General features: G+C 35.5%; 1 protein-coding gene and 1 pseudogene across 1 annotated transcript in view; both read right to left on the minus strand.

The window, feature by feature from the left end:
• KLHL4 (kelch like family member 4) overlaps nucleotides 1-26,635 on the minus strand; it is a 137,212-nt gene that overhangs the window by 26,317 nt on the left and 84,260 nt on the right. Inside the window, exons 2-5 of the mRNA XM_033110896.1 lie at nucleotides 25,343-25,510; nucleotides 24,824-24,960; nucleotides 21,229-21,425; nucleotides 2,287-2,499 (exon numbers count right to left, since the gene is read on the minus strand). Of these exons, the coding sequence (XP_032966787.1) occupies nucleotides 2,287-2,499; nucleotides 21,229-21,425; nucleotides 24,824-24,960; nucleotides 25,343-25,510 (715 nt within the window). The remainder of the gene's footprint in view (nucleotides 1-2,286; nucleotides 2,500-21,228; nucleotides 21,426-24,823; nucleotides 24,961-25,342; nucleotides 25,511-26,635) is intronic.
• On the minus strand, nucleotides 3,527-3,950 carry LOC117025173 (proteasome maturation protein-like; annotated as a pseudogene).

A 26,635-nucleotide genomic window follows, 5' to 3' on the forward strand; every position in this document is an offset into this window, starting at 1 on the left:
TGGCGTTTTTAGGGGAGGTGGTAAAAACATGCGCAGTTAAAATCACCAATAGGGTGCTGAATCTTTATAATCACATCACGTCTGTAAAGTATTCTGAAAGTAGGTCATTTTTTATCTGTACATGTACATGTGTACATGAACAAAGTACATGTGTTAGTAACCAGCCAATCCATCAGCAATAGTAGATGATCAAGCCTTTCTAACCATCACTGCTTGGCAGACAATAAGACACTAATTGAATGGGGTAAGAGCTAGGTATTTTTCCTGAGATTAGTTGAGAAGAGTTTGTTTCAGAATTTTGTCACGGGTCATTTAGATTAATTCTTTTGAGTTTTGGGTCCACAGTATTATAGGAAGGAATAGCAAGCAGGTGTTGGAGTAGGGGTGCTAATCTCACTCCATAAAACTTCACTGAAGTTTCCTGTTCTGCACTGGTTAACACCGGCTCTGTTCTCACCCCACCTGTTATCTTTGATGGATTACTGTTTTGACTTGGCTGCTGAGACCCCCGGCATTTCCTTAATACATACACTGCTGAAAGCAGGTTTGAAAACTGGGCTATGTAATTGTTTTCTCTTTCAAAAATATTCTTCAGAGATTTATCACCATTCTTTTCATATATTTAATTTCTAGAATATTTGTTTAAGGTCACTTTTAAAATTGCTTTGGTAAGTGTACATTTCGTATGCCATTATCCACCACTACCATCATTAGGAAAAGTTCACACAGTCCACATTGGAGACATAAGGTACACTGAGGGGTAGGAGGCCAATGCACTACTGGTTGTGTGTTTTGGCTGGAAACTTCCCCTCATTCCAATAAAGTAAGAGCAATCCAAACTAAACATTTTGCTGAAAGAATGTCATATAGAATTAAAGCAGTGTAAAGTTAATTGTCACTGATCTTTTATACCAGTGCTTCTTAAATTTCTGCGTATCTAAAAATCATACGGTGAACTTGTTAAAAAACAGTTTCCTTGGGCCTCACCCCTAGACATATTTTCAGTAGGTCTGTGATAGGGGCCTGAGAAATTGTGTTTCCAACAAGCTCCCAAGCAATGCTGTGTTGCCGGTCCAGGGACATTATGAGCAACACTGCCTTAGAGAATCTGACAAATCATATAAACCGTCTCATAAGAATAACACACACAAGAATATACACATTCACAGGAACATAAAATTTCTATAGATGCTGAAATTTGGGTTGGAAATTACATACATATTTTAATGTTTCTCTTCTTGATGTTACTATTGCCTTGCCCTTTAGATAAATTTTCTACATGAGGGCTGTCAATATTCTTTCATTGCATATGGACAGATTCATAAGAGTAAATATATAGTTCTATTGGATTTAATTAATGATTAAAGGTGGAAGAAGTAGAGAAACCATCAGCAAATTAACATTCTATTTTTCAATATTAACATTTAATTAGTAATTTTGTTGAAAATCAATGAATTTTAATGTTTATGAAACTGATCCACTAAGTCCAGATAAGGTCCCTCCTTCCAAAGTGGATGATGATTGAGGACTTCAGCCATAGGGTATGTGGTATATGAAGTATGCATATGTGCAATATATTCATATATATACAAAATACAAATTATACCTTCTATTGGTAAATTTGCTACAGAGAAATAATTCTTGTTATTTCCAATTGTAGAATTATGTAGAGAGACTGCACTCCAACCTCACTAAACTTCACATACTAAAATTCAGTATGAGGTGGGTCCATCCTGAATCTTATCCAAGGGTGTCTGTTTTTAGAATCATTTTTACTATAATACTTTAGCATGCATGATTGAGGTGCCATTATAATGATGCTTTCGTGCATCTGAAACTATTCTAATATGCTTTCAATCATAGTAGCTGATTACCCATGGTTAGTAGATATTATCCAGAATCTAACTCTTTTCTAGAGTCGCCTCTGGGATGCTCTTGTACTGATTATTATCACCTTGCGTAGAAGGTGGGCAGGGAAAGAAAAAGAGTTAACCTAGTCATTTTCCTGCTTGTTGCAAGTGCTGTTTGAGGAGAGGAAACTGAAACTAATGAGTATGCTAAAGTTTAGGGATTATCTGTGGATTTTATTTTTTAATCCTTGTTTCCTCTCACTTCGTCATTAACACTACTAATTGAAGGCTGGACATGGCCTTCTGCAAAACAAATCCTGTACACTTCAATTACTGGAAATCCTCTGAATAAAATAAAACGTGACAAATAAAGAATGGATTAATGCTTGGTGGTAGCTCGAACTGTACTTTACATGACATGGGTAAATTTCCATACCTGTGCTGGAAGTAATGGCAACCTGATGTAAGAAAGCAGCATCGCTAGGTCTTGTTGCCTGGCCTGCACATCATGCCCCACCCACTGCATTAGAGCATGGAAAATGGTTTCTTCATCAGGCACATTAATGTCATCACTGCACAGAAGTTCTGAAATTTCATTAGCTGGAAGCATGAGGAATTCTTGGTTCTTTATTACCTCGATGAAGTGTTCCTAGAAAAGAAAGGTTTTCTACTGAAACTTTGTACTTTAAAAACTTCTTAGCAAAATAAGTGTATCAACTCATTTCACTGTCAAACTTCAGAAAATGCCAGACACAAATATATGCATTTATAACACATGGGTGCTATTGCTGTCCATGACAAGGGACATGGGGGAGCTTTCTGAAGCGGAGGAGCAAAATGTCTATACTGGAGATTATTTAGGAACACAAGGAAAGGCCTTAACTGTTTCACAGTTCACATAGATAGTGTCCAAGTTGATATGGGTGCTTTTCTCTCTCAGCTGTTGTAGGTGACAACAGCTTATGATTTCAGAACTGATGGATGTCGAGTTGATCTTTGGCCAAAAACCTTAAGAGAAGGGCTGAAAATTTTCAAGGTGTTTTTTTTTTTTTCTTTTTAATTGACATCTGCTGCTTGCTTTAATTTTTTTCACTTAAAGATAAGGCCAAAATCATAAACTCTGAACTTATATATTTCAACATGAAACAATTAAAGAATAGCTATAATTCTAAAGTAGCTTCAACAAAGCAACTATTATTCTTATGAACACTAATGGACTATACTGAAATAAAGTAAAATATAAATATCTGATTTTGTACTTAATTTGAAGTGTTACCAGTGAATTCAATTACAGATGCTTATTCTGAAAGAAGCTTCTGTGAATATTGCAGACTCAAATACTGATGATGGTTATTCAAAATTAAATTTATGGAATACCAAGAAAATAGGTTGAATTGGAACCTGAAGATGGTTTTATAATAGTCAATCACAACAATTTTTTAAAGACATAGAAGGCTATTGTTTTAATATAAATCAGGAGTTTTAAAATCATCTCTAGTGCTTTCAACTGTTATATACTCATAAACCAAAGACACAAATAATTTCAAATGATCAGATACTATTTAGGCAACAGTTCTCATCTATCAGTACTTTTAATGTTGTGTACATAAAATTACATTTAAGAGATGACTATAAACAAGATGTAGCCTCTCTATTTTCATGGACAGCACACTGCATTACAGTAAACCAAATTTATATTCTACCATTAAATGTGGTTCTCCCGTTAGTTCACTTTGTGATGGGTCATTAAGAATATCTTCAAATCCAACAGTCTCACCACTACCCCTCAAAGTATCCAGTGAAAGGTTTGAGTTGCAAGAAACGGAAGATGCTGAATCTGCAGCACTGCCTTGAACTCCACTTGCAATTTTCAGGGAGCACATAGACCCTGGATATTTCTCAGTGTGGACAATTTCATTTAATGTTGGTTGTATGGGATTTTTTTCCTGATAATTCAAGAAGATGATTGGACAAAAGTTCATTTTTCACACAAGAAAAACCTTTTCAAAGGAGAACATGACTTTCAAAGGGTCCACTTGCTGAAAGTTCAGTAACTGGAATACTGTTCTTTAGCTGAGATCCAAGTCCTCTGGCATTCATTTTCAACTTGCTCTGTGAAGAGCCTCTCAGGCCCGTTACCAAGGTAGAAGTTTCTTCAAGGCTTGGGAGAGATATCTCTGGCTGTACTTTTAGGGGACAAATACTAAATTTCTTTGAGATAAGAAAAAGGATAGATGACAAACTATTTTCTCTTATGGAAAAACACGGTCTTCTATCAGCCAGGCAAAGGTATCTTTTAAAATGGACAATAATCTATACATTCAGAATAATCTTAAAGGGGCTCCCATGGAATTTTTTTGGGGAGGAATGGGGTTTTCTTTCAGTTTTTGTATAATTATATCTCAGTTCTCCCTTCTGTCATTCTGTTGTCTTGTATTTTGTCAAGTATCAAATTTCAGTCATCTGTGTTAAGTTTTTTCATCAAAACACTGCTATATTTTTTCCAATTTATGTTATATATTTTTCTTTCAGAACATAATGATCATTTACAATACTTTTTTCATAATAAAGATCTCAAGTTTTAAATGCAATGAAATATCCTTCTCAAATTAAGATAGACATGTCTATTTGGTAATTTATGTTGCACAATAAATAAATATTCTGGAAGCAGCTTAAGACAGCTTTTGAATAACTGGGGGAACTGAATAAGTGATATCATTTCTTCAACTCTGCTCTGAGTTTAGTCATTGTGGAACTCAGTCTAATAGTGAAGTTATCCATATAACAATCATCAACTTAGACCCATGAGGAAGCTCTAATATAATAAATTCCAAGTTAACTTGCCTATTTAGACAAAGTGCCCTCTTATAACTAAGATAAGCAATTGACTGAGAACTGTGGTTCTTACTGTAGCAGAAGACACTGGTTGAAAAGCCCCTAACCAATAGCAAAATAATGGAGCTAGTACTATAATTAATAATACATTACACATGTACAGCACTCCACACTTTATGGATTTCTTTCACGAGCATTAATTAAGTCATCACCAATCTGGTCTTGGGAAAGTGGAATTATTCTGATAAGAATGCAATATATAAATAATGGATTATAGAATTGCACACTCGAAACTGATATTATTTTATTTACCAGTGTCACCCTAATAAATCTAATAAAAATAAAATAAATAAATAAAAAAGAAAACAGGCTATGTGAATTGTTTGATCTCCTGTGCAGTAAATGGCAAAATATAGGCATACCTTGAAGATATTGTGGGTTCAATCCCAGACCACCACAATAAAGCAAATATCACAATAAAGTGACTCACACAATTTTTCTGGGTTTCCCAGTGCATATAGCAGTTAGGGTAAAACATACTATAGTCTAGCTAGAGAGATTTGGGTCCAAGATGGCGGATTAGGTAAACACTATTCCTACTGCATCCCAGGATCACACCAAAACTACAGATAAATTATAGAACAATCAACCTCAAGAATCATCTGAAGACAACCTGAATGGAAACTCTATAATTAAGTATATAAACTAGAGGCCACATTGAGACTTAGTGGTGGAGTCGCGAAATGAGCTGACCCCAAAACGCAGGTAGTGGATGAACACTGGCAGAGACTCCTTGGTGGTGGAGGTTCCAGCAGAGGAGGGAAGGGTCCCAGCTCCACACTGAGCTCCCCAGCCCAGGGGTCCTGTGCTGGGAAGAGGAGTTCTCACAATATCTGTCAGTGAAAATCAGCGAGGACTCTGTCTGCCCATCCTGGTCAGATGGAAGGTGGCTGGAAACCCAGACACCCTATTAAAGGGCCTGCACACAGACTCACTCACTTGCCAATACTCACTTGGTCTCTGGTGGCAGGGCAGCAACTCAAGAGGTGCCAGAGGCATATGGAGAAAGAATGAGTTATTTGGCTTCAGAGCAAGGACTGCAGGGAAAGCAGCCATTATCCCTGTGTGGAGACCACCTCACCTGTAGCCTATAGGAGGTCACCATCTTTTCTATATTGAACACTCCCTCAAAGGGCCAAATCTGAGACCTAATTGGTCTTGTAAAATCCACGTGTGTGTACCACCTTGGTGATGCCCTGGGTCCCCGCTCTGCACAGCTAGTACTACATCACTGGGGGCACTGTCAGCTACTGAGCAGACAGTCCCACACCACAAGCTGTGGAAGACTTATATAGCAGAGGTGGCCCAGGGAACTTTTGCTGTACATCACTGAGCAACAATCTGTTTCACAACCTCTGTTGAGCTGCTCTCGGGGTCCTGCAGGCCTAAAGTGAGCAGTGGCTGGCTGCAGTGTTCTCAGACGGATTTTAGAAAGTGGTCATGGGCCCAGCACCAGTGCAGGAACCAAAACTTCATTAACACTGTAAAAACCCCCGCCCACATCCCTTAGCTCCGTGGAACCCTGTCCCACCCACCTAGAGCTGCATTGCCAGTAGCACTCTCAGCAGCTGGACAGGCAGTTCAGCCCCACATATGCCGAAGATTTCTACAGCAGCAGAAGTCTGGTGGCTCCCTACTGAACATTTGATCATGGGCGGTAAGCCATAAATTTCGCTAACACCGCTCTTGGGCAGCTCTCAGGGATCTGTGAATCTACAGCGAGCATTGACTGACTGTGGTGATCTCAGTGTGTTTTGCAAAGTAGTCACAGGCCAGGCACTGGCAGAAGAATTGAATCTGCATTAACCTTGTAAAACTCACTGGCCATGCCTTGTGACTCCTTGGGCCCCCACCCCGCCCAGCTAGTGCTAAATCTTTAAAGTCAATCTCAACACTGGCTTTACTAGCCCAGCCCACACACCTAAGGAGGCTCTTTTAATGGCTGAGCATTGTGGGCAGCTGGCAGGTGGCAATAAACTGACGGGGCCATGGGGCTTTTGCTAAGTTACCTCAGGCCCAGTACTGGTAGCAGCCAGCCTCGGTTCACAGCAAGGCCCCCTGTACATGCCTCCAGGTCCAACATAGGTAGCAGCCAAGTACATATAGCTTTCCAGTCACAGGCAAGGCTGAAACTGGCTTGCATGTGAGCATCTCCCAAGAGACACCAGAAAAAGCACGCCCAGAGCCCAGATTCAGACGACACCAGAACACTACCTGGTTAACCCCACAAGCAGCACACCCAAAGGGTGGAGTTAACAAGCAGAAGAGCTGTGGTGGCAAATCCCCGTTTGAGGGGTCAACCCCCACATAGCTGCTCATAAACTGTGGGCATAGCCCTTCCTCACACTCAGTCAGCCTGGGAGTCAATCCCACCCACTCATGCATGCTCCAAAAGCAATCAAGGCTCAACTATAACAAGAGAACATATACAACAAACTCAAGGGACACTCCTGGAACACATAAACAAGTAATCAGGGAGATTGAGCCATTGGACCACACAAGATATGTGCTACATAGGCCACCCAACAAAGACTGAGACACATAAGAAATCTATCTAATTCATAGAAGCAAATACAGAGAAGCAGCCAGAATGAGGAAACACAGAAACATGTCCTAAATAAAAGAACAGGAGAAATCTCCAGAAATAGAACTAAATGAAATGGAGGCAACCAACCTACTAGAGACAAAGTTTAAAATACTGAGTATAAGAATGCTTAAGGAACTGAGTGAGAATTTCAAAAACGAGATAGTAAGCATAAAGAAGGACAAAGAAAAAAAAAAAAAAAAGAATCAGTTAGCAATAAAGAATACAATAACTGAAATGAAGAACACACTAGAAGGAATCACCAGCAGATTAGAGGAAGCAGAAGATCAAATCAGCAATTCAAATCAGCAAAGGTAGCTGAAAACACCCAATCTGAACAACAAAAAGAAAAAAGAATTAAAAGAAAATGGTGGTTTAATAAAAGGGACCTGTTGAACAACATCAATCGTAACAACATTTGCATCACAGGAGTACCAGAAGAAGAAAGGGAGCAAGGGATCAAAATCCTATTTGAAGAAATAATGTCTGAAAACTTCCCTAACGTGGTGAAGGAAATAGTCACACAAGCCCAGGAAGTACAGAAATTCCCAAAGAAAAACCAAAACAGGCCTATACCAAGACACATCATAATTAAAATGGCAAATGTTAAGGACAAAGAGAGAATCCTAAAAGCAGCAAAAGAGAGACAACTAGCTACTAACAAGGGAGCTCCCATAGAACTATCAGCTGATTTCTCAACAGAAACTTTGCAGACCAGAAGGGAGTGGCAGGAAATATTCAAAATGATGAAAAAAAAAAAGGGCCCACGACCAAGACTACTCTACCCAGCAAGGCTATCGTTTAAAATTGAAGGAAAGATAAACAGCTTCCCAGACAAGAAAAAGCAAAGGAATTCATTACCACCAAGCCAGTATTACAAGAAATGTTAAAAGGACTTCTTTAAGCAGAAGAAAGGAGAAAACATACAAAGATCAAAAGCTATAAATAATAAAATACAAATAACTATGTACCTATCAATAATCAATTTAAATGTAAATGGAATAAATGCTCCAATCCAAAGTTATAAGGTAGATGAATGGTTAAGAAAACAAGACCCGGGGCGCTGGGTGGCTCAGTCGGTTAGAGTGCTAGCTCTGGACAACAGGGTTGCTGGTTCAGTTCCCACATGGGACAGTGCGCTGTGCCCTCCATAACAAGATTGAAGACAACGAGCTACCACTGAGTTGCTGAAGGGGCAGCCGGATGGCTCAGTTGGTTAGAGCTTGAGGTCTCAAAAACAGAGTTGCCAGTTCAATTCCCTCATGGGATGGTGGGCTGAGCCCCGTGCAACTAAAGATTGAGGACAGCGACTGGACTTGGAGTTGAGATGTGCCCTCCACGACTAGATTGAGGGATGGCGACTTGGAGCTGATGAGCCTTGGAGGGGCACACTGTTCCCCAATATTCCCCAATAAAATTAAAAAAAGAAAAGAAAACAAGACCCATGCACAAGCAGTCTACAAGAGACCCACCTCAGATCAAAAGCAAACATAGACAAAGTAAAGGAATGGAAAAAGATATTTCACAGAAATGGAAAAGAGAAAAAAGCTGGTGTAGCAATACTTAAATTGGACAAAATAGACTTTAAAATGAAGATGATACTAAGAGACAAAGAAAGACATTACATAATAATAATCGGATCAATTCATCAAAAGGAAACAACCCTAGGAAACATTGATGCATCCAACATAGGAGCACCTAAATATATAAAACAAATATTGATCAACAGTAACACAATCATAGTAGGGGACTTTAATACCCCACTGAAACCAATGGACAGATCTTCCAGACAGAAAATCAACACAGAAAGAGGGGCCCTGAATGACACACTAGACCAGGTGGATTTAATTGCTATTTTTAGAGCATTTCATCCTAAAGCAGCAGAATACACATTCTTCTCAAGTGCACAGAGAACATTGTTCAAGATAGACTACATGCTAGACCACAAAACAAGTCTCAATAAAATTAAGAAGATTAAATCATATCAAGCGACTTCTCCAACCAAAATGGTATGAAACTCGGAGTGACATCATAAAAATGGTGGCGTGAGGCGAGCCTCTGGAAATCTTCCCTGGAATTTACAACAAATTGAACAACTATAACTCCACAAAGGACTCCCTGAGCAGCAGACAGGCAAGATGAAGAGGCTCACTACTGAAATCACCTAAAGGAGTAAACAGAGCTGCTGAAGCACACAGGCTCTGAATCTGGGACAGGAAGAGCTTTGAAACCTCAGAAGGTCTCCACATCCTCCCATGAAGGTGGTGCCACATGACCAAGGCCAACTGTTCACAGAGGAGAAGCCCGCCTTCCAGGGAATCCCCCCATTGTGTGAGAAGCTGGAATAGTGCAGAGAAAATATAACACTACAGTGTGAGAGAGAATAAAAGGCTGCATTCAGAGAGAAAATAAAATATTCTACCAACACCTACTGGAAAACAAAAGAAAGACCTCTTTCTATCAACCTGTTGAAGAACCCACTCCTGTAGATGTCTAGGAAGAGACATAATAAATCATTAATGGCCATAAATAACCAAGGCAACAACATAGCTCAGAAAGAAAATGAAAAGTCTCCAGAAAATGAACTTAAAGATATGGAAATATGCGACTTAAATAACAGAGAATTCAAGATTGCAGTTCTTAAAAAAACTCAACAAGATGCAAGAAAACACAGAAAGGCAGTTTAATGAACTCAGAAACACAATCAAAGAACAGCATAAGCATATTACGAAAGAGATTGAAATTTTAAAAAAGAACCAAATAGAATTTCTGGAGATTAAGAACTCAATAAAAGAAATGAAGAATGAAATAGCCAGCTTAGGTAGTAGAGTTCACCAGAGGGATGAAAGAATCAGTGACATTGAAGATAGAAACCTGGAAATGACAGGGATGGAAGAAGAAAGAGACTCGAGACTTAAAAGAAATGAAAGAATTCTACAAGAACTTTCTGACTCCATCAGAAGGAGCAATATAAAAATAATGGGCATACCAGAAGGAGAAGAAAGAGAGAAGGGGACAGAGAGTATATTCAAACAAATAGTCGATGAGAACTTCCCAAACTTGTGGAAAAATCTGGATCCTCGAATCCAACATGGAAATAGAACACCTAAGTACCTCAACCCCAAAGGCCTTCTCCAAGGCCCATTGTATTGAAGCTGTCAAAAATCAACGACAAAGAAAGAATCCTCAAGGCAGCCAGGGAAAAGAAGACAGTAACCTATAAAGGCAAGCCCATTAGGTTATCATCAGATTTTTCAGCAGAAACTTTACAAGCCAGGAGGGAGTGGAACCAAATATTCAAACTATTGAAAGAGAGAAATTATGAGCCAAGAATAATGTATCCAGCAAAGATATCCTTTAGATATGAAGGAGGAATAAAGACATTTCCAGACATACAGAAGCTGAGAGAATTTTCTAACACACTACCTGCATTACAAGAAACACTAAAGGAGGCTATTCAACCACCATCAACAGGGACAATTTGTGGTCACCAAAATGGTATGAAACTAGGAATCAATTAAAAGAAAAAGCTCAAAAACACACAAACACATGGAAGCTAAATAACATGTTAATAAATGATGAATGGGTCAAAAATGAAATCAAGGATACAAACGATCAATGAAACCAAGAGCTAGTTTCCTGAAAAGGTAAATCAAATTGACAGATCTTTGACCAGACTCATTAAGAAAAAAAGAAATCAGAAATGAAAACGGAGAAGTGACAACGGACACTATAGAAATGCCAAACAATTTAAGAAACTACTAAGAGTAAGCATACTACAACAAATTGGACAATCTGGAAGAAATAAATACATTCCTAGAAGCATACAATCTTCTAAGGCTGAATCAAGAAGAAACAGAAAATCAGAACACACTGATTACTACCAACGAAATTGAATCAGTAATCTACAAGTTCCCAACCTACAAAGTCCTGGACCAGGTGGATTCACAGCTGAATTTACCAAACATTGAAAAAAGAATTATCACTAACTCTCCTCAAACTATTCCAAAAAATCCAAGAGGAAGGAAAGCTCTCAAGCTCATTGTACAAGGCCAGCATTACCCTGATTCCAAAATCAAAGGCATTACAAATAAAGAAAACTGTAGGCAGATATTCCTAATGAGCATTAATGAAAAAATCTTCAATAAAATATTAGCAAACTGAATTCAGCAATACATGAAAAACAATCATAAACCACAATCAAGTGGGATTCATTCCTGCTATGGAACGTTGGTTCAATATCTGCAAATCAATTAATGTGTTATACCACATAAACAAAAATCCTATGGGCTTATCAATAGATGCAGAAAAAGCATTTTACAAAATCCAGCATCCATTTATGAAAAAAACTCTCAGCAAAGTGGGAATAGAGGAAACATACCGTGTTTCCCCAAAAATAAGACTTAGCCAGAAAATCAGCTCTAATGCATCTTTTGGAGCAAAAATTAATATAAGACCCAGTCTTATTTTACTATAGTATAAGACCAGGTCTTTAATATAACATAACATAACATAATATAATACCAGGTCTTATATTATTTTTTGCTCCAAAAGACAGATGCATTAGAGCTGATTGTCTGGCTAGGTCCTATTTTTGGGGAAACATGGTATGTCAACATAATAAAGGCCATATATGACAAACTCATGGCTAATATCATACTCAACGGGAAAAAGCTAAACACATTCTCCTTAAGATTTGATCAATACTTTTTCCATTTTTATTCAACATGGTACTGGAAGTCTTAGACACAGCAATCAGACAAGTAAAAGAAATAAAAGACATCCAAATGGGAAAGGAAGAAGTGAAAGTGTCATTATTTACAGATAGCATGATACTATATATAAAGAACCCAAAAGATTACACCAAAAATCTATTAGAACTGATAAATATATTTAGTAAGTCACAGAATACAAAATTAATATTCAGAAATCAGTTCCATTTTTATACACCAATAATAAGCTATCAGAAAGAGAAATTAAGAAAACAATCCCATTTACAATTGCATCAAAAATAAAATAAAAATACTTAGGAATTAGTTTAATCAAGGAAGTAAAAGACCTGTACTCAGAAAATCATAAGGCATTGAAGAGAGAAATTAAAGAAGATACAAAAAAAACAAAAACAAAAAACAGGAAACATGTACCATACTTCTGGATAGGAAGAATTAATATAGTTAAAATGTCCATACTACCCAAAGTAATCTATAGATTCAATGCAATCCCTATCAAAATACTAATTTTTCACAGAATTAGAACAAATAATCCTAAAATTTACATGGAAACATAAAATACCCTGAATAGCCATGGCAATCCTGAGAAAGAAGAACAAATCTGGAGGTATCATGCTATCTGTTACTTAGTTACACTACAAGGCCATAGTAATCAAAATAACATGGTATTGGCATAAAACAAACGCATAGATCAATGTAACAGAATAGAGAGCCCAGAAATAAATCCATGTTTATATGGTCATTTAATCTATGACAAAGGAAGCCAGACTATACACTGGGGTAAAAAGAGTCTGTTCAATAAATGATGCTGGGAAAATGGGACAGATACATGCAAAAAAAAACACAAAACGAAATTGTACCACCTTCTTACACCATATATAAGAATGAACTCAAAATGGATGAAAGACTTAAATATAAGACCTGAAAACTTAAAACTCCTATGAGAAAATACAGCAAGTAAACTCTCAGACATTGCCATTAATATTTTTACTGACATACCTCTTCAGGTGAGGGAAACAAAAGGAAAAATAAACAAATGGTACTACATCAAACTAAAAAGTTTTATTCACAGAAGGGAAACCATAAATGAAAAGACATCCTACTGAATAGAAGACTTTTTGCCAATCATAGATGTGATAAGGGGTTAATATCCTAAACTTATTTTTTAAAAAGTCTTACAACTCAACACTAAAAACAAAACAAAACAAACAAACAAACAAATCCAGCAAACAATCAAATTAGAAAATGGGCACAGGATCTGAAAAAACATTTCTCCAAAGAGGGTGTACACATGGCCAATAGACACATGAAAATATGCTCAATGTTGCTAATCATCAGAGAAATGCAAATAAAAACCACAATGAGATATCACCTAACTCCTGTCTGAATGGCTATCATCAATAAACAAGTGTTGGTGAGGATGTGGAGCAAAGTGAACCCTCATGCACTGTTGGTGGGATTGCAGATTGGTGCAGCCACTATGGAAAACAGTATGGAGGTATCTCAAAAATCTGAAAATGGAACTACCCTATGATCCAGTAATTCCACTCCTAGGTATCTATCCGGAGAAATCCAAAACTCCAATTCAAAAATCTTTATGCACCCCTATGTTTATTGCAGCACTATACACAATAGCTAAGACATGGAAACAACCAAAATGCCCATCGGTAGATGACTGGATTAAGAAACTGTGGTACATTTATACAATGGAGTATTACGCAGCCATATAGAAGAAAGAAATCTTACCATTTGCAACAACATGGATGGACCTAGAGAACATTATGTTAAGCGGAATAAGTCAGACAGAGAAAGATAAGTACCATATGATCTCACTTATTTGCGGATTCTAAAGAAAAGAATAAGTGAATGAACTAATCAGAAACAGTCTCAGAGACAAAGAGGAAAAACTGAGGGTTGCTAGATGGGCGGGAGGGGTGGGGGGTGGGGGGAGGGTGAGGGGATTGGAGGGCAGTCAGTGACCACAGGATGGCCACGGGTTTGAAAATTAATCTGGGGAACGTAATTTGGTGGTTACCAGAAGGTAAAGGGGTTGGGGGGTGGGGGATGAGGGTGAGGGGGATCAAATGTATGGTGATGGAAGGGGAGCTGACTCTGGGTGGTGAACACACAGTGTGATTTATGGATGATGTGATACAGAATTGCACACCTGAAATCTATGTAATTTTACTAACAATTGTCACCCCAATAAATTAAAAAATAAAAGAAATCAGTATGGAGGTTCCTCAAAAAACTAAAAATAGAACTACCTTGTGACCCCGCAATTCCACTCCTGGGTATTTATCCAAAGAAATCTAAAACAGTAATATATATATATATATATATATATATATATATATATATATATATATATATATGTATTCTTATGACTACTGCAGTGTTATTCACAATAGCCAAGATATGGAAACAACATAAATGCCCATGAACAGATGATTGGAGAAAGATGAGGTAGTACATATATACAATGGAAAATTACTCTGCTATAACAAAGAATGAAATGTTACCATTTGCATCATCATGGATGAAACTAGAGGGTGTTAGGCTAAGTGAAATAAGGCAGACTGAGAAAGAAAGAAAAACAGAAATAGACTCATATATTCAGAGAACAAACTGATGGTTGCTATATGGGAGGCACTTGCGGGTATTGGTGAAAAAGGTGCAGGCATTAGGAAGTACAAATTGGTAGTCACAAAGTAGTCATGGGGATGTGATACACAGTATGGGGAATATAATCAATAATGTAAAGACTATGTATGGTGTCTAGATAGGCACTAGATTTTTCCAGAGGATCACTTCATAAATTAAATAATTGTCTAACCACAGCATTGTACACCTGAAATTAATATAAAATAATACTGAATGTCAACAATTATGTATATAACATATTACATATATAACATATACATGTATATTGTCACAGGATATAAAGTACATAGGGAATATAATCAGTAGTATTGAATAACTATGTACAGTGTCAGACAGATAGTAGACTTGGAGTTATCACATCATGAGGTGTGTAAATGTCTAACCATTATGTTGTTTTATACACCTGAAACTAATTATAATAAAACTAAATCAATAAAAAGAATTGAAGGATATCTAAAAAAAAAGGAAATATGCAATGGAAATTAAATAGCATATTATCTCAAAAATGACTAGTTTAGCTTTTTAGAACTTGGGAGTACTGAGCAGTGAATTTCCCTTTTGACTATAACTTAAGAAGTGAATGTTGTTCTGCTTTCTCTCAACGTTCATTAGGTAGTCCAGAAGCAAGTATTTAAACTGAATAAAGCCTATAATTCACATGCAGAAAAACAGAAACTGTAGTCTATTAAGTATGCAACAGCATTATGTCCATAATAATAATGTACATACTTTAATTAAAAATACTTTATTGCTAAAAATGCTAAACATCATCTGAGACTTCAGTGATATATAATCTTTTTGCTGGTTGAGGGTCTTACCTGGATGTTGATGGCTACTGACTAATCAGGGTGATGGTTGCTGAAGGTTGGGATGACTGTGTAAATTTCTTAAAATAAGAAAACAGTGAAGTTTGATACATCAAATGACTCTTCCTTTCACAAATGTTTTATCTATAGCACACAATTCTGTTTAATAGCATTTTACCTACAATAGAACTACTTTCGAAATTAGAGTCAATCCCCTCAAACCCTGCTGCTGATTTACCAAACAAGTTTAGGTTATATTCTAAATCCTTTTTTGTTATTTCAACATGTTCACAGCATCTTCACCAGGAGTAGATTCCATCTCAAGAAACCACTTTTTTGCTCATCCATAAGAAGCAACTTCTCATTTGTTAACGTCTTTTCATGAGATTTCAGCAATTCAGTCCCATCTTCAGGCTGTGCTTCTAATTCTAGTTCTCTCTTCCACCATATCTGCAGTTACTTCCTCCACTGAAGTCTTGAACCTCTCAAAGTCATCCATGAAGGTTGTATTCAACTTCTTGCAAACTCCTGTTATTTGATATTTTGATTTCTTCAAATCACAAATGTTCTTTTAAAAAATTTATTAAATTTATTGTGGTGACAATGGTTAGTAAAATTATATAGGTTTCAAGGGTAAATTTCTATAATATGAGTACATCAGCTATACATCACATTGTGTGCTCACCACCCAGAGTCAGTTCTCCTTCCATCACCATATATTTGATCCCCTTTACCCTCTTCTACCACCCCCAATCCTCCATATAGCCTGGCTAACTTAATTGTTTTCTTTTTATTAGTATTATAATAAAATTGAAACAATCATTTCTTACACTTTAATGGATAATTAGCATGATTATTTTAATCTCTTCAACATTTTAATTCCTGCTGGGATTACTCTTAAATGTCTGTACCAACTATATGCAACAGAATATAGTACCATTTAAATATATAAAAAGTAAACACATAAAATTATATAGGTTTCAAGTGTACATTTCTATAACACAACATCTACAAATATTCTTAATGGCATCTAGAATGGTGAATCCTTCCCAGAAGGTTTCCAATTTACTTTGCCCACATCCATCAGAGCAATCACTATCTATGGCTGCTATAGCCTAGTGGAATGTATTTCTTAAATAATAAGACTGGAAATTCATAATTACTCTTTGATACATGGGTTGTTGAATGGATGTTGTTTTAGCAGGCATGAAAAAAAAAACATTAATTTCATTGTACATCTCCATCAGAGCTCTTGGATGATCAGGTCCATTTTCAATGAGCTGTGCTACTGTAAAAGGAATCTCCCCTGCCCCCAGCAATAGGTCTCAACAGTGGGCTTAAGGTATTCAGTAAATCATGTTGTAAACAGATGTGCTGTTACCCGTGCTTTGTTGTTCCATTTATAGAGCACAGGCAGAGTAGATTCAGCAAAATTGTTAAGGGCCCTAATATGTTCAGAATGATAAATGAGCTTTGGTTTCCACTTAAATTCACCAGCTGCGTTAGCCTCTAACAAGAGTCAACCTGTCCTTTGAAGCTTTGAAGGCAGGCACTGACTTCTCCTCTCTAGGTATGAAAGTCCTAGGTGGCATCTTCTTCCAGAATAAGGCTGTTTCACCTACATTGCAAATCTGTTGTTCAGTGTAGCAGCCTTCATTAATTATCTTACCTAGATCTTCTGGGTAACTTGCTGTGGCATCAAAACCTGCACTTGTTGCTTAACCTTGACTTTTATGTTATAGAGATGGCTTCTTTCCTTAAGCCTCACGAAGCAACCTCTACTAGCTTCAAACTTTTCTTCTGAAGCTTCCTCATCTCTCTTAGCCTTCATAGAATTAAAGACAGTTAGGGCCTTGCTCTGGATTAGACTTTGGCTTAAAGGAATGTTGTGGCTGCTTTGATCTTCTATACAGTCCACTAAAATTTTCTCCGTTTCGGCAATAAGGTGTTTCACTTTCTTATCATTTGTGTGTTCACTGGAGTAGCACTTTTAGTTTCCTTCAAGAATTTTCATTAGCATTCACAACTTGTCTGACTGTTTGGCACAAGAAGCCTAGTTTTCAGCTGCTTTTGGCCGGTCTCAGCTTTTGACATGCCTTTTTCACTAAGCTTAATCATTTCTAGATTTTGATTTAAAGGGAGAGATGTGTGAATTTTCTTTTCACTTAAACACTTAGAGATCACTGTAAGGTTATTCATTGGACTAATTTCAATATTGTTGTGTCTCAGGGAATAGAGAGGCCTGAAGAGAGGGAATGACACAGTGAAATGGCTGGTCAGTGGAGCGGTCAGAACACACAGGACATTTATCGATTAAGTTCACCATCATATATAGGCATGGTTCATAGTACCCCTAAACAATTACAATAGTAACATCAAAGATCACTGATCACAGATCACCATAACAAATATAGTAATAATGAATGAGTTTTCAATATTGAGAGAATTACCAAAATGTGACACAGTGACATGAAGTGAGCAAATGCTGTTGTGAAAATGGCACCAATAGACTTGTTTGGTGTGGGGTTGACACAAACTCTGAATTTGTAAAAATGCAATATCTGCAAAGTGCAAAAAGTGAAGTGCAGTAAAAGGAGGTATGCCTGTATGGACTCCAACTTAAGCCTTCAGTTCTACTTCATTTTATTCAATTCTGCAACTGCTTTTTATAAGTGACAATATTTATGAAAGGGTTAAGAAAAAGATAAAATACTCTAAAACTTACAGTTACCTATTACTGGTAGTGTATGTAAATTCTGAACTGTGTCAGTATGATGGAAGCCTCAGTATTTCATTCTACTTTCTATCCACTCTCCAATGAAAGAAAAGGGAAAAAAGTAAATGAGAGAGAGAGAGACAGACAGAAAAAGATTGGCCCAGTGTGTAAAACCTACTTAGTGGCTAATGTGGATCATACACAGTCAATCAAACTGGATTATACATTTGAGAAACTTAAGAAATGATTAAAATGGCTTATATGATGATCGTATTTAAATATAGCCGGAAATTAGATTTTTACAGACTTTTTTTATGACTTCAGAGTGGCTGCCTCATGAGACTATTGAAAATTGCTTGGCAATATAGTAAATTAGTGTAAATAAAAAATAAATGTGTTGGTTTAGAGTATTGAAATATGGCATTGCTGTATCTAGTATTGGAGAGAAATATTTAGTTAAGCTTAAAGATTAATTTAAATTCTTTATTTTGGAATTATTTTGTTCCTAATTTCAAGGTAAACACTTTCTTCTATGCACCTTCCTAAGAGTATTATTTTGTACCTTTGGTTTGGTATTCATTTTTTTTTTTAATTTACACTTACATTGTTGTAAAACTTATTAAATGAATGTGGTATACTTGCTGATTGTGTCATCAATGCAGGGTACTATTTATGACTGTGGTGGTTAACTTTATGTGTGAAGTTAACTGAGCCAGGGAATGTGTAGACTTTTGGTCAAACATCATTCTGGATGAGTCTGTGAGTGTATTTCTGGATGAGGCTCACTCACATTAGTGAAGGCAATCTATTTTACTTAGTCTATGATTCAAACAACTGTAATTGAATCGTTAGAGTTTAACATTATCTTTAGACATTAAAATTATTTGCATTTTTATATTATCAATGCAGTATTACAAAGGCATTATTATAACAAGACCTTTACCTGCTTTATTGAATTTACACAGATACTAAAATAACTAAAGAAGGGGGATTAAAGGAGATAACAGTACTGCATTTTTATGCACATCCTGCTTTAAAACTCAGTTTCAGTCATATAATAGGAAAAGGAAGAGAAGTTGATTTTGAGCAACAAAAATAATTCCAGCTGTTTATCAGACTGTGTTTTGTCTGCAAAAGTAAGATACCAGACAGGAAACTGTTAATACTTAGTTCAAGAATTTAAGTAATTTAACAGGAAGTTTTCATGTTTGGCTTTTATGGTATGATTAACCTTTGAACCATATAACTGCTGCTCCTATAGATTATATGGCATCTGTATTTAGGATATAAGAATATAAATAACATAATGGAATGACATATGTTAAAATATCAATCCATTACAATATGATTCTCTACATAATATTGCAGTTTCAGGAATATGTTTGAAATTTCAAATTTTGAACAATTATCAGGGGTGGGAAGAAGGCGGGAAAGTTTTAACAAGACATTTTTAGATAATTCAAATATTATAAACTTGAAAATTTTAAGGTCTGTATAAAACTCTAGAGAAATACTCATTACCTATATGCATCTCAATCCTAACATTGTAATGTTAATTTTATGTTATTTTTAGGTGTGATTCTCTATTGTTGTTCACTTTCATGTAGTTGCCTTTTAGTTTCGAATCTTAAATAACTAGCAATTTTCATAGCTTGAAATATTTATCTTTTGGTTGGGTTTCACAAAAAGATTCATCTAGTGTTCTCTGCTTCAGAAGTTAAAAAGTTCATTTTCTTCTTTGCATCAGGGAATTATTAGCATTAATGGGGTAAGGGTATATTTAATATCTTCTGTCTATTTTTTCTTGCCCCCTACAGACAATCTTTCATGTCACCGTCACTTGTCTGAATAAACACAGTCTTATTCCATGTAACTTTCAAAGAATTAATATATTAAAGAACATGTTCATTTAATTTATTACAATTGCTAATAGAATTAAGAGGCATTTTAAGGTAGTTACGTTAAAGGAATGGACTACAAATTGCTTTTAACCAAAATAAGCATTTTCATTAAGACATAAAAGGTCTGTTCAATAGAATTGTCTGATTTATTAATTTTGATAGTTCTTAAGCTCTTCTAGTTAATATTAATCCATTAATATTATTTTTTTCTTATTGAATAATATTTAACCTTCATTGGAAATCATAATTTGTACAATTTTAGAAACTAAAGTTCTAACAGTGCAAAAACATCAGGAAAATTATATTTTCTTATTAGTGTGGATTTGACTTGAAATATGCACTTGTACAATTTAATTTTTGGAAGTATTTTCATTTCTCCAGGCTTTGAGTTTTAATTAAAACTTTTTAGTTTCAAAAATGACAACCTTGCCTGAGTACAGCTCAACCAGACAAACATTTTAATCTAATGTCTATTATGTGCAAGTAATTTGCAAAATAGATGAGATTACAGTGCTTTTTCATTTTACCCCAACATTATAATATTTACTCGGAAAAGTTTTCTATATATGGTGCCCAAAAATATATACATATTTTAATAAAGGAAAATTGTATTAAAGTTATAATACTCAATATATACCAATAACAAAAGATGAATACAAGTCATGTTTGACTTCTGCAATGACAAGAGGTGCTCAAAGTGGTTACCATCAGCATCCAGACACTTCTGATTATGGCAAACTACTGCTTGAGCAATGCTGACAAAAGTGTGCACTTGTATACATTTTTTGGCACTCCTTGTATATATTTATACATATCAGTAAGTTAGATATTGGCTTGTTATATCGTTACTACAAATTAGTTTGGGTAATAGGGGTCCAGGCCATCAGCAGACATAATTGTGTTGTATCTTGTCCTGAATTTTGAAGAGAGAATCCTGTCTATATCTCATGAGACCCAAAGAAGTACAAACTATTCTCAGATTCAGATTTAAAGATTCACCTGTGATAGACATTGAAACTTGGCCTGGTTATTAAGAAGAATATTAATTTCTTAAGAAATTAACTTGAAGCAATTGATTTTACCATTGTGTACTTATGTGCCACACTCAGGAGCTCTGTACATCCCTGGGCATCTCCAAATGATCGAATCCCTAAGCAGTTTGAAGGATGGAGCTGCTTTATGAGAAAATTAGAGCAAACTTCAATGACTTGAGTCAGCTGCAGGAGACAAGCTGCAGACAGCAAATTTTCTATAGTATCTTCTTTCAATTGCAGGACACCTAGATGGTTTGGAAAAGTAAAGAATTATTATATGTCCCATAAAGTAAGACACAAATATGCTGGCTGGTTGAAATTTTCAGTTTCTCTCATTGGTAAGATTATTTATTGTAGTGTACAGTAACCACTAAGAACATCTTTTGAAGACAACATATGCAAAGGAGTCTATATAAACCCTAATAAGATGGCTGAAGGAAGCCAGTCTAGATTATCAAAAACAACTGCAGCAAATGAACAGTGAATGCCATCATTGGAAAAAGAGCAACTTGTTATTTCTTTATCATCTTAGACGTGCATCTAAAGCTTATATAAAAACCTGTCCACATTATGACTCAAGGAGCAGTATGTAATATTGTGTAAGGGTAATACAATTTGTCATGCAGGTTAACTGTCATTTGTGTGGAAAAACGTTTTGGTAAATGAGAACATTGAGCTTATATGCCCATTTTTTTTCATCTGTATTTGTTAGCTGATAAGGATGACTTTGCCCAGATATTATGCCTGGCATTGATGCCTGGCACTGTCTCAAAAGAAAGAAAATGTTGCCAAGAGTCTTCAAATGTCACCCCAATAAATTTAATTTTAAAAATACTTTTATAAAGCTCCTTTTATGACAATGGAATCAAAGGAAAGGAGGGGATAGAAAGATATTTAATACCAGTTATTCAATAATAAAAACAGAATAAACTCAAAAGAAAGAATTACTTATGATTATTTTGTTAGGTATAAGAAACAGACTCTGTTTAAAAATTTCTATAAAGAATTTTTTAAAATGAGATCAACAAGTAAACTGTTTCCTTTATATTGATATATCTGTATTATTTTTGGAGCAAATATTACTGACGAATTATTGAAAATGTTATAAGTTATTGTGATATGTTAGATTCTCACTTTTCTGTTTTAGCCAAGCATTAGGTATGTTATAAAGAATGACATGTCATATGGATTTTATAAACTATAAACTATTACTTTATAATCTGGCCTTGTAAAATACCTTAATATGGATTCTGTATGTTGCAAAACCATAAAGAAAAGAGTAGCACATACTGTGAGATGCTCTATATTTGGTTTACTTTCTAAACCATATGTTGTAAAGGGGTCCAGTCCATCAGCAGACTTTCTTGTGTTATTTATTGTCCTGGATTTTAAGGGACAGCCCTGCCTATATCTCACGAGACCAAAAGAAGTATGTACTATTCTCAGATTCAGATCTAAAGATTCACTTGTGATAGACACTGAAACTTGGCCTGGTTATTAAGAGGAATATTAATTTCTTAAGAAATGAAACCATGAAACTACTAGAAGAAACCATAATGAAAAAGCTCCCTAGCATTAGTCTTGTCAATGATTTCTTGGATAAAACACCAAAAACATAGGCAACAAAAGCTAAAATAAACAAGTGGCCAGTTCGATCCCCGCATTGGCCCCTGTGAGCTGTGCCCTCCTTAAAGAATCAAACAAACAAACAAACAAAAACAAGTGGGACTACATCAAACTAAAGAACTTCTGCACAGCAAAGGAAACAAAAAATAAACTGAAAAAGCAACCTATAGAATGACATAAAATATTTTCAAACGATATATCTGATTGATATGGGGTTAATATCCATAAAATATAAAGTACTCATACAACACAAAAACAAATAATCCAATTTAAAAATGGTCAAAGAACATGGATAGACATTTTTCGAAAGATGACATACAGCTGGCCAACAGACATATGAAAAGATGCTCTACATCACTAACCATCAGGAAAATGCAAATCAAAACCACAATCAGACATCATCTCACACCTGCTAAGATTACAATGCTGGCAAGGCTTTGGGTAAAAGGGAACCCTTGTGCAGTGTTGGTGGGAATGTAAATTGGTACATCCATTTTGGAAAACAGCACGGAGGTTCCTGAAAATTTTTTTAAATAGATCTACAATATGATCCAGAAAACCCACTCCTGGATAAATATCTAAAGGAAAGAAAATCAGGATCTAGAAGAGATATCTATACTCCCACATTTATTGCAACATTATTCACAACAGCTAAGATATGGAAACAACCTGCCTGTATTTTGACAAATGAATGGAATATATATGTGTGTATATATATTATATAATATGTATGTTATATATATGTATATAATATATATATACAGAGCATGCCAAAAAAATTTAAGAAAGGAAAACTGTATTAAAATTGTAATACTCAATATATACTGATAACAAAAGATGAATACAAGTCATGTATGACTTCTGCAATTACAAGAGGTGCTCAAAGTGGTTACCATCAGCGTCCAGACACTTCCGATTACAGCGAACTACTGCTTGTGCAACATTGACCAAAGTGTCCACTTTGTATACAGTTTTTGGCAACCCTGGTGTGTGTGTGTGTATGTTATATATTTTATATATGTTATATATATGTGTGTGTATGTGTATATATGCATACACACACACACATATAATGAAATATTATTCAGCAATGAGAAAGATGGAAATCCTGCCATTTGTGACAACATAAGATGAACCTGGAGGGTATTATGCTAAGTGAAATAAGCCAGACAGAGAAAGTATGGTATCACTTGTATGTGGAATCAACAAAAAAATGCTGATTTCATAGAAACAGCAAATAAATTGGTGGTTGCTAGGGGCAGAGGGGGAAATGGTAAATGTAGGTTAAATGGGACAAACATTGAGTTACAAAAGTTCTGGGGATTTAATGCACAGCATGGTGACTATAGTTAATAATATGGTATTGGGTATTGTATACTTGAAAGTTGCTGAGAGTTTATCTTAAGCATTCTCACCACACATGAAAAAGCGTTAACTATTTGAGATAATATATGCTTTAATTAACTTGATGTTGGTAATCATTTCACAGTGCTTATGTATATCAAATCATCACACTGTATACTTTAAATACATATAATTATATCTGTCAATTATTCCTCAATACATTTGGAATGAATACATTCATACATACATACTACTTGGCCCCAAAACTCATCCTGTTATCTTTGTTTTATAGTTTGAGTTAATATGACTTTATTATTTCAAAGGAGAAGCTGATTAAATCCTTAGAGTTGGTATATCCCACTTCCACTCTTGTTTTTATAAATGAGAATGTACCCACACTATTTGAGTGAGAGAGAGAGACATGCACTTATATCTTTATGTTAAAATAACTGTATTCTCTCATGGTCATATTTTTTATACCATAGTACTTATCTCTTGCTCTTTTATACTATTGAATTTCATCCTGATTCTGCCTCTTACCGCCTTAGGAAAATTACTTAACTGGTCTAACCTTCATGTTTTTTACTTGTAGAGTAGGAATAATAACAATGTGTGTTATATAACGTAGGATTATTGTGAAGACTGTGTGAGTTAATATATGCTAAGCACTTACCTGTGTAAGCATACTGCACCAAGGAATTGAGTGCATTAGGATCAACTCCTTCCATCTTGACCTCTTCTTGTTTGGCTTCAAGCACATCATTAGTAAACATCGCAGCAAAATAATCAGACACTGCACTGAGAACCAACCTGGAAATAGGAATGTTTCATAGGAACTATAATCAGTCCGTAATCTTATTGAAAAGCATGAAATGCAATCAGTAGGTTTGTAACACTGGTGAGACTGTTTTCTGCTTAAATCTTTCACAGTTCAGTAAAGCGTAGTGAAATTAGAAAGCCAAATTAAGTAAGTTGATTTTGTTTTAGACCCTGTTTTCTTCATCAATTTCTCTAAAGTTTGGCTCTTCTAAATATCACACAGGAAAGTGGAAAATATATGGTAACGATTTTTCAATATAGGATGATACAAATCTATTTTCCTCAGTGTTCCAATTAGTAATCAATGGACTGATTCTTTCTCATACATACTTGCTATACTCACCATATGTTCTGTCTGCAGAAGGATACTTACCGATGTGCTGGGATTCGAAGGTGTCCAGCAATGAGTAGCACATCACACAGTTGTTTCTCTTTCAGGTAGTTTTCCATTTTATGGAGAGTTTGCTCTGCATGGTTTACAGCATGGAACTGCTCCTCAGATACGCTGACATTCATTTCTTCAGGATGCTGTGTATGTAATCTGAAAGGGAGATAAAGTGAGAATATGGTTTACTCTCCTAGTGAGTGTGCAAATGTCCAGTGGATATTTAGACACACCAACTTCTAAAAAATATATATTGGATTAAAGTAATATTAAAAATTTCCCTCTGATTCTAAATATTTCACTATGATTGCTGCCAACCTTCCTTAAAGTGAAATGTCACGGTTTGCATTTCTATCTACAATGGGACCATACTATGTATGGTTCAGCTGCAGGGTTAGTGTTAATTGTCATATGGACAAACATAAACTTCAAAATACCAGCATCTTTCTTTAATTTTTATTGGTATCACAATGATGTCATTAGGCATGAAATTGTAGGCATGATTCAAAATACGTTAATTTTCAAATATGATTATGTCCTGAAGCTTCTCCATGTGTACTCATTACACATCGGAAATATTTCTTGAAGAATATCAAGCTTGAGAGTTCCATAACATTCTTTACAATGTCAAACCCATCAAGAAGGTACACATATTTCCATCTTTTGTTTTCTTGCTTTACTGAGATATAATTGACATATAACATTGTGTAAGTTTAAGGTGTAAAACATAATTTGCTATACGTACACATTGTGAAATGATTACCACAATGAGGTTAGTAAACCTATCTACCACCACACATAGTGATCGTTTTGTGTATGTGTGGTAAGAACATTTAAGTTCTACTCTCTGAGAAATTTTCAACTATAAAGTACAGTATTATCTATAGTTACAAGATTGTACATTAGATTCCCCCAAATTATTCATGTTCTAACTGGAAGTTTGTACCCTTTGACTATTTAAGCAAATATGATCACTATTGAATTTACAATAATGAAAGCTATCTACATGTCTTTTCAACATCACACAATGGTGGAATTTAAATACTAATACAAGCACATAGAGGCTTACAATCAGTAAAAGCTTAAAAAATTGATGGTTGGATGAACACACTTAAATATTTTGCTTGTTACTTTTTTTTTTTTTTTGCTTCCACGCATCATTTTCCAACCATGAGTTAGAATTACTTTTAGTTTCCCCCACTCCAACTTGTTTTTTGTTTATTTTTTTAAAACAGTTGGTCCAGGGTAACATTACTCTCTTTTTCTGTTTAATTCAAATAA

Source organism: Rhinolophus ferrumequinum, chromosome X (assembly GCF_004115265.2).
Source record: "Rhinolophus ferrumequinum isolate MPI-CBG mRhiFer1 chromosome X, mRhiFer1_v1.p, whole genome shotgun sequence".
Taxonomy (NCBI): Eukaryota; Metazoa; Chordata; class Mammalia; order Chiroptera; family Rhinolophidae; genus Rhinolophus; species Rhinolophus ferrumequinum.